A 9,778-nucleotide genomic window follows, 5' to 3' on the forward strand; every position below is an offset into this window, starting at 1 on the left:
TTGAATATTACTGTTTTATTAGCATTTACAAAATATCAAAATATAGTGAAGCTCTGCAAGAGGCATACAGTCCCGTCCCCAAAAGTGGTTGGTTCATGTATACAGGTTATCGTGGACATCGAAGCCCCTTGTAAACTTCTGAAGGATGGCTGTGCTTGGAGGCTCCAACTAAACAAAGATACGAAAGAACAAAGAAATTCAACATTAGCAAATGTGTGCTATTGACACATGTTAATTACAAATTAAAAAATAAAGTTCATGACAATAAAAAGTCAAGGTACCATATTGTTACCATTTTGATTCTTAACACTACACCGAAGGAGACCACTGGGTTTACCTTCACACTCTTGGTCGAAGTAAGGGCAGGTTTGTAGGCTTCCATTGTGACGGAGTCTGCGCTGATCACATCACTGTAGTTCTGGTACAGTACAGCTGGGATCCCATGGACTTCACAATGGCACAGCACTGAACACAAGCAAATAGAAGACAAATAGTGTCAGACACACACGCAGAAACACAGAAAAGCCATGTTCCTGCTTACATAAGTACATGATTCATATAAGGTCATTAATAATACAAGGCACTTGATTATTATATTCTTAAGTCATTAACAGTGTTTGGAAATTATCTCCATCAGTCAGAATATTGCAATATATTTTAAACTAATGTGTAACTGTTGTACATATCAAATATGGTGGTATGATACTGCAACCATGGCAACCAGCTGTTTAGTAATGTACAGAAAACACTAAACCAATGACCAGGCTTGAATAGGGTTGATCAAACCAGTTCTGTCATCACATTCTCTGATTTCTTTAAATTGTAATTGCATGCCATTGTATGTAAATAAATACATTCTCTATTGAAGCACTTGCCATGATCCAATTGGTGTATTGTCCACCTGTAACAGTATATAGTAATAGAATGCAGTCTTATTCACGGGCCTTTGGGCACTTACCTGCTGCAGGTAGTCCAGTGACAATATTGGGTTGGTCCAGAAAGGGACTGTTCACCACTTCTTTATAGGCACTGGTCTTCAGAGCACAGAGGAATGGGATGTCCCTCCCATGGAGGTAGTCCGCTGTTTTGTACTCCGCAATGGGTGCATCTGACAACACCGTAACAGTGAGGCCTCTCTTCTGAAGGCCTGCAAACAACTAGGAGAAATAATCCACAGTTAGGCATATGTATGCGTGTCAATGTCTTACGCGTCAATCTGCACTGAACCGGTCCAAATGTGTTACATGTCAATCTGCACTGAACCGGTCCAAATGTCTCGTGTCAATCTGCACTGAACAGGTCCAAATGTCTTACATGTCAATCAGCACTGAACAGGTCCAAATGTGTCTCGTGTCAATCTGCACTGAACCGGTCCAAATGTCTCGTGTCAATCTGCACTGAACAGGTCCAAATGTCTTACATGTCAATCAGCACTGAACAGGTCCAAATGTGTCTCGTGTCAATCTGCACTGAACAGGTCCAAATGTCTCGTGTCAATCTGCACTGAACCGGTCCAAATGTCTTACGTGTCAATCTGCACTGAACCGGTCCAAATGTCTCGTGTCAATCTGCACTGAACCGGTCCAAATGTCTCGTGTCAATCTGCACTGAACAGGTCCAAATGTCTCGTGTCAATCTGCACTGAACCGGTCCAAATGTCTCGTGTCAATCTGCACTGAACAGGTCCAAATGTCTCGTGTCAATCTGCACTGAACCGGTCCAAATGTCTCGTGTCAATCTGCACTGAACAGGTCCAAATGTCTCGTGTCAATCTGCACTGAACAGGTCCAAATGGGACCAAATGTTCAGAATCAGAGGAGCATATTATGGAGATGAGATGCAGCACACTTTGACTTAGTTTACTTTTAAAAAGGTTAAAAAAGAAATAAGGAAAGTAAATATACTACTTTAAATTACCTATTATTGCATTCTCTATAGACCTGTTTACAATAACAGAAAACAGTTCAGGGCTACTTCCATATGTTGTGGAATACTTTGTTTGCTTTTTTTCTGACACATGACATTTCCATGCACAGAAAGAGTGCCCCCCAGAGGTTGAGAGGTTGTGGTGCAGATCTAACTCTGAGAACATGCTTGGTAAGTACACGTTTTAGCATAGTAAAGGCAAATGGCTTCATTAGTTTCACACCATTTGGTGCTCTTAAATAGAAGATATTTTATTTATTTATTTATTTTTATCTGCTGATCTATAGATAACGGATCCAGAAGAGGCCTACACAAAAGATGTGAAACATAGCTATCCTGTTCAGAAAGGCTTTTAGGTCTTGGTGACGGCTGCTCAGCAAGAGTTCTTTGAAGGTTTGAAGGTTTTCAAAAATGTTACACTAAGCAAATCTGTCTGAATGACCTGTGCATTTTCATTTCACCATATTATATAACCAGAACTTTGAACAGTTGTCTAAAACCACGAAAGACTATGGTCAGGTTGTTTTCCCTTCGTGCATATTGGGACTCAAAACTTTGCTATAGAGACTGCTAATGACGTTTCAAAAAAACTAATAATAAATACAAATATAAATTGCTCTACAAGCTCTAAGGAATAATTCGAATTAAGGAATAACATTTACTTATTAGATTATTATATACAGAGGGTAAAATAAGTATTGAACACGTCACCATTTTTCTCAGTAAATACATTTACAAAGTTGCTATTGACATGACATTTTGGTAACAACCCTAGTAATCCATACATACAAAGAAACCAAAACAAATAAATTCAGAAATTAAGTTATGTGTATTAATGTGAAATAACACAGGGAAAAAGTATTGAACACATAAAGAAAGGGAGGTGCAAAAAGGCATGGAAAGCCAAGACAACAGCTGAAATCTATCAGTAATTAGAAAGCAATCCGGCCCCATGTCAGTGCAATTTAATATCCCAACTGATGGCTTATAAAAAGGTGTCTCATTTACCAAGGTGTCCCACAAGAAACATCTCATGATGGGTAAAAGCAAAGATCTCTCTCAAGACCTTTGCAACCTTATTGTTGCAAAACATACTGATGGCATTGGTTACAGACACATTTCTAAGCTTCTGGATGTTCCAGTGAGCACTGTTGGGGCCATAATCCGGAAGTGGAAAGAACATAATTTCACCATAAACTGGCCTCGACCAGACAGGGGAGTGAAAAGAATTATCAGAAGAGTTGTCCAAGAACCAAGGACCACTTGTGGAGAGCTTCAGATAGACCTGGGATTTGCAGGTACAGTTGTTTCAAAGAAAACAATAAGTAATGCACCCAACCGCCATGGCCTGTATGCACGTTCACCACATAAGACTCCATTGCTGAAGAAAAAGCATGTTGAAGCTTGTTTAAAGTTTTAGCAGCACAACATTTGGCCTGTGAAATACTGGGAGAATATAGTCTGGTCAGATGAGAGCAAAATTGAACTCTTTGGATGCCATAATGCACACCATGTTTGGAGGACAAATGGCACTGCACATCACCCCAACAGTGAAGTTTGGAGATGGGAACATCATGGTGTTGGGCTGCATTTCAGCATAAGGTAATGGCAAACTTCACATAATTGAAGGAAGGCTGAATGGAGAAATGTACTGAGACATCCTTGATAAAAATCTGCTGCCATCTACCAGGATGATGAAGATGAAACGAGGGTGGACATTTCAGCAAGACAACGAACAGCCAAGGACACTCTCAATTGGTTTCAGAGAAAGAAAATAAAGCTGCTAGAATGGCCCAGCCAATCACCTGACTTGAATCCAATTAAAAATCTATAGAAAGAACTGAACAGAGTTCATAGAAGAGGCCCACGGAACCTTTAAGATTTGAAGACTGTTTGTGTGGAAGAATGGGCCAAAATCACACCTGAGCAATGCATACGACGTGTCGTGATTACCAACAAAGGCTTTTTGTACAAATTATTCAATAAATATCAGTAAGCGTGTTCAATACTTTTTCCCTGTGTCATTTCACATAACTTAATTTCTGAACTTATTTGTTTTGGTTTCTTTGTATGTATGGATGACCTGGGTTTTTTACCAACATCTGGTGAAAATGTAATGTCAATAGCACCTTTGGAAATATATTTACTGAGAAAAATGGTGACATCATAAGGTCATGGCCACATGCACAACAGCACCTGTGCTGAAACACTGTGCTGAAACACCGTGCTGAAACACTCCTCAGGGAAACACTGTGCTGAAACACTCCTAAGGGAAACACTGTGCTGAAACACTCCTCAGGGAAACACTGTGCTGAAACACTCCTCAGGGAAACACCGTGCTGAAACACTCCTAAAGGAAACACACTGTGCTGAAACACCGTGCTGAAACACTCCTCAGGGAAACACTGTGCTGAAACACTCCTCAGGGAAACACTGTGCTGAAACACTCCTAAGGGAAACACTGTGCTGAAACACTCCTGAGGGAAACACTCCTCAGGGAAACACTGTGCTGAAACACTCCTAAGGGAAACACTGTGCTGAAACACTCCTCAGGGAAACACCGTGCTGAAACACTCCTCAGGGAAACACTGTGCTGAAACACTCCTCAGGGAAACACTGTGCTGAAACACTCCTAAGGGAAACACTGTGCTGAAACACTCCTGAGGGAAACACTCCTAAGGGAAACACACTGTGCTGAAACACTGTGCTGAAACACTCCTCAGGGAAACACTGTGCTGAAACACTCCTAAGGGAAACACTGTGCTGAAACACTGTGCTGAAACACTGTGCTGAAACACTCCTCAGGGAAACACTGTGCTGAAACACTGTGCTGAAACACTCCTCAGGGAAACACTGTGCTGAAACACTGTGCTGAAACACTGTGCTGGAACACTCCTCAGGGAAACACTGTGCTGGATGGGCTTCTTTCATCACAGAAAGATACATTCAGACCTTTTACCTTTTCAGTCCATTGAAACAGCTGATCTTCTGCAACATAGCATGTGCACTGACAAATGAGTACCTGCAAAACATTGAGAATACTTTGAAATAATACACAAAAGTCAAATGCCAATATATGCCTATGTTTACATTTTCATTTAGTCATTTAGCAGAGGCTTTTATCCAAAGCGACTTACATATGTGCGACTTACAATGTATACACATTTTACATTTACACTGATGGCACACTGCACATCAGGAGCAATTAGGGGTTCAGTGTCTTGCTCAAGGACGCTTCGACAGGGAATCGAACTAGCAACCTTCTGATTACTAAACGACTTCTCTACCCCCGTACCACTGTCGCCCCAATATGTGCCTATGTATACAGTACCAGTCAAAGGTTTGAACACGCCTTCTCATTCAATGGTTTTTCTTTATTATTCTAAAACGTTGTAGATTTATAGACATCAACATTATGAAAGAACACAGACGTAGTAAACTAAAAAAGTGTTAAACTAACCAGAATATGTTTTATATTTTAGAGTCTTCAAAGTAGCCACCTTTTGCTTTGATGACAGCTTTGCACACTCTTGGCATTCTCTCAATCAGCTTCATTGTAACAAGTAACTAGGGTTTTCAACATTCATTCGATTGAAATGTTATATAGAACATAGCTTCTTTTACTGGGATTTATTCTGGGAACAAACAAGAGCTGCAGTGATCAGTATGCTAAATGGCATTTCTTCTTCTGCCTTAGTCTAATAACCATTTTCATTTAGTCATTTAGCAGACGCTTTTATCCAAAGCGACTTACATATGTGCGACTTACAATGTATACACATTTTACATTTACACTGATGGCACACTGCACATCAGGAGCAATTAGGGGTTCAGTGCCTTGCTCAAGGACACTTCGACAGGGAAACGAACTTCTGATTACTAAACGACTTCTTTACCTCCTGTACCACTGCCGTTAGACTACAGTATGTGAATAGAAATAACAACACAAAGCTGGGAGCACAGGAGGATACTCACAGCGCCTCCTTCCTTCTGCTGGTAGATGACGCAGCCTGGCTCTCCTGGAGCAGGAGGACTGTTCAGGACACCTGAGCCCTTGTTTCTCTCATTCCAGAGCGCCATCCAGCCCACCGGGTGCCATCTTGCTGGGTTTAAAATAAATGTTGACACAAAGCCTGAGGACAGACGGGATTGACACAGGATTGTCAAAGGGCTGATGTAGTCACAGACTACTGAATTATCCTGAGCACATATTAGGCTTTTTACTGTCAAAACCATTTTGATGACACTGACCAGCAGCGTTGGTGCCCGCAGCTATGATGAGATGAGAGCAGAGGAGTTTCTCTTGGGAGACCTCAGGGCACCATTTCAGATGGACGGTCCTGCAAGACAAAAGGCAGCCATAAGAGAACACTTAAGAAACACTAATACAACTTCACCAACAACGTGATGCACTGCAATAATATCGCTATAGTGAAGAAGACCAGAGGAAGTATCCACAAAGCAAGCAAGCAAGCAGTAAATGTAGTGTTTGAGCACAGTCTTGGCTCTGATGGAACGCTGTGACGTTAGGCCAGTGTGGAAGGGTAAGAGCTCCTTTAGTGTGGTAGCAAGGAGGTTGGTCTTCTATTCGAAGGGGAAATAGTTCTATAGATATTTCTGTGCAGAGAGCAGAATTTTCTGGATGTTTGTAACATTAGTAGCATGATTTGGCCTCAAATTCAAGCAGCGAGAAAACGAAGGCGGATCCCGGAGAAGATTTCAGTGTTAGCCCAAGGGTATTTTGAGGATATTCAGTTGTGCTTTAACAAGTAACTATACCACATCCTGGCAGCATTTGGAGACTGGCATCATGGCTGGATGCACCAGTTCACTGTTGGCTTTCACCATGGCAATGGGGGCAATCATAAGGGCATCTAAATTCTACATCTGCATACTCTGTGCTAGCCTATTCACCTAGAATGTAAATAATTCTACATCTGCATACTCTGTGCTAGCCTATTCACCTAGAATGTAAATAATTCTACATCTGCATACTCTGTGCTAGCCTATTCACCTAGAATGTAAATAATTCTACATCTGCATACTCTGTGCTCGCCTATTCACCTGGAATGTAAATAATTCCACATCTACATACTCTGTGCTAGCCTATTCACCTAGAATGTAAATAATTGCTGGTCAACAATACTTGAATGCTGTTTTCCTTTCTTTATGTATCATGTAGTATATAGCATCTTATGTTTGTATGCATCATCTACATTTACCACATGTATGCTGGCATGCTCATCATCTGCCATGTTTCTTCAGTTGCCCAGAACGGAAAGACCAAAATACTAGCTTGATTTACAGTGCTGTGAAAAAGGATTGGCCCCCTTCCCCATTTCTTCTATTTTTGCACATGTGTCACACTTAAAGGCTTCAGATCATCAAACTCATTTTAATATTACACAAAGATAACCTGAGTAAACACAAAATGTAATTTGAAATGGAAAATAAGCTATCTAACCCTACCTGGCCCTATGTGAAAAAGTAATTGCCCCCTTAGGTTACTAGATCAACCAGTTAACCAAATGTAATTGATAATTTGGTTCAATTTCACTAGACACACCCAGGCATGATTCCTGCCAGCCCTGTTGAATCTAAGCGTCACTTAAATACAACCTGTCTGGTAAGGTGAAGTAGGCTAAAAGGTCTCAAAAAGCAGTACATGATGTACAACGATCTAGAGAAATTCAAGAACAGATGAGAAACAAAGTCATTGACATCCGTCAGTCTGGAAAATCAGTCTGAATTTCTAAGGCTCTGGGACTCCAACGAAACCACGTTGAGAGCCATTCTCTACCAATGGAGAAAACTTGGAACAGTTAGTGAACCTTCCCAGGAGTGGCCAGCCAACCAAACTTCCTCCAAGAGCGCATGGACGACTCATCCAGGAGGTCAGAGCCAAAAGAGTCCAGACTAACATCTACAGACCCGCAGGCCTCACTTGCATCAGTTAAGGTCAGTGTTCACGCTTCCACAGTAAGAAAGAGACTGGGCAGAAATTCCATCCATGGGAGAGTTGCAAGGCGAAAACCACTGCTGACCAAAAACAACACAAAGGCTCGCCTCACATTTGCCAAAAAACAAGACTTTTGGGATAAGACTCTGTGGACGGATGAGTCGAAACCTTTTGGAAGACATGTCCCATTACATCTGGCCTAAAGCTAACAAGGCATACCATACCAACAGACAAACACGGTGGTGGTAGTGTGATGGTCTGGGCCTGCTTTGCTGCTTCACGACCTGGGCGACTTGCCATGATTGATGGAACCATGAATTCTGCTCTCTACCAGAAAATCCTTAAGGAGAATGTCTGGCCATCAGTTTGAGACCTAAAGCTCAAGTGCAGTTGGGTTATGCAGCAGGACAATGATCCAAAGCACACAAGCAAGTTCACCCCTGAATGGCTCAAAAGAAACAAAAAATAGGTTTTTGGAGTGGCCTAGTCCTGACTTAGTCCTGACTTAAATCTGAGTGAGATGTTGTGGCATTACCTTAAAAGGACGTTCATGCTCGAAAACCCTCCAATGTGGCTAAATTAAAACAATTCTGCAAAGAAGAGTGAGCCCAAATGCCTCCACAGCGATGTAAAACACCAATTGCCAGTTATCATATACTGTATGTTTGATTGCAGTTGTTGCTGCCAAGGGTGGCACACCCAGTTACTAGGTTTAGGGGAGCAATTACTTTTTCACATGGGTGATAGGTTTTGAAAACTCACGTTGTCTTTGTCTTATATTAAAATTAGTTGGATGATCTGAAACATTTAAATGTGAAAAAGAGCAAAAATAGAAGAACTTGCGAAGGGGACAAATATTTTTACAAAAAATTCACAGCACTGTAGGGCTTTTTTGCGTTTTTAAGGCAACTTTCGTTGTTGTTTCTCTACTGTGATGTGTAGCGCATTTTCCAAATGCTGCGCATGTGTTGTCAAATTGATGGTGTTTTCTTATTTTGCATGTGTTTTCTTAAGATGCAGTGCGTTTAGTTCTCAGGGCCACCGTATCCTTTGGACAGAAGTCCACATATCTACAAGAATTCGTCTTTTTACCGTTACCATTCATTAATTGTTCTAGGCAAGCTGCAGCCAAACCAGTTTCATCAGTAACATTTGCATCATAAAAATCGTTGAGGCAAATGAAATTAGCACCAATACAACGTAACCCACTTCCTCGACCTCATTTGTACAGGTTTACTTTCTATTGCGTGATCCGCGGACGCATGGCTAACGTTTTTTCCTGTGGTCTCACGGTAATGGAACAAGTTGGCTAGTTTGACACATCCTTCATAATCATACCCACTATTCAAACACAGCTAAACCGTTCGCTCTTTTGAGACATGCTTCACACATTCCCTCTTTGTATGATAAGCTATAGCTAACGTTACCTCTTCTCCTCTAATTCTCGTCGGATTTCAACATCTTCTTCGTTTTCATCTTCATCCTCCCGGTCTTCCTCCTCTACTGCCCGCGAGTATACTGACAAGACCTCACCGAAAAATGTTGCCATTCTTGGAAACACAAAGTCTAACCTAGGAAAAAACTGTCGTGTAGTTGTGTTGAAACTTCCTACTCCTCAGGTATCAGAAATCCAGAAACATCTTAGCATGATTATTCAGAAAGTACAGCTTGTTCGGTGGATTGATAGTAGGTTGCAAACTAATAGCTGAGGTGAACACTACCACCTACTGTACTGGAGTATAAAAATCTCGGCCAGTGAAGTTGATAAGAGTGTTTAGGAACTTTCAAGTAGTAATCTATGACTTTCTGTTTCACTGGGGTATAAATATGAGGTGAGACAGAGGCCACATTCCCTTATTCATTCTTTAACATGGGAAGGATAAGAGAACACAC

The 9,778-nt window shown here is 41.2% G+C and overlaps 1 protein-coding gene across 1 annotated transcript; it reads right to left on the bottom strand.

The window, feature by feature from the left end:
- psmg1 (proteasome (prosome, macropain) assembly chaperone 1) lies at positions 1-9,576 on the bottom strand. The gene is made up of 7 exons (XM_012823594.3): positions 9,313-9,576; positions 6,178-6,266; positions 5,902-6,059; positions 4,886-4,948; positions 959-1,157; positions 338-465; positions 1-168 (listed from the first exon to the last, which is right to left on the bottom strand). Exons 1-7 carry the CDS (start codon positions 9,432-9,434, stop codon positions 94-96), a joined length of 834 nt encoding a protein of 277 aa, XP_012679048.2. The 5' UTR covers positions 9,435-9,576; the 3' UTR covers positions 1-93.
- Between the last annotated feature and the right edge of the window lie 202 nt (positions 9,577-9,778).

This window comes from Clupea harengus, chromosome 8 (genome assembly GCF_900700415.2).
Source record: "Clupea harengus chromosome 8, Ch_v2.0.2, whole genome shotgun sequence".
NCBI lineage: Eukaryota > Metazoa > Chordata > Actinopteri > Clupeiformes > Clupeidae > Clupea > Clupea harengus.

Coding starts and splice junctions, on each gene's coding strand:
- psmg1 (XM_012823594.3), bottom strand. CDS start 9,434: ATGGCAACATTTTTCGGTGAGGTCTTGTCAGTATACTCGCGGGCAGTA. Junction 4,949..5,901: donor AGCAGAAGGAAGGAGGCGCT/GTGAGTATCCTC, acceptor AATGTTTTGCAG/GTACTCATTTGTCAGTGCAC. Junction 169..337: donor CTTCGACCAAGAGTGTGAAG/GTAAACCCAGTG, acceptor ATCTTTGTTTAG/TTGGAGCCTCCAAGCACAGC.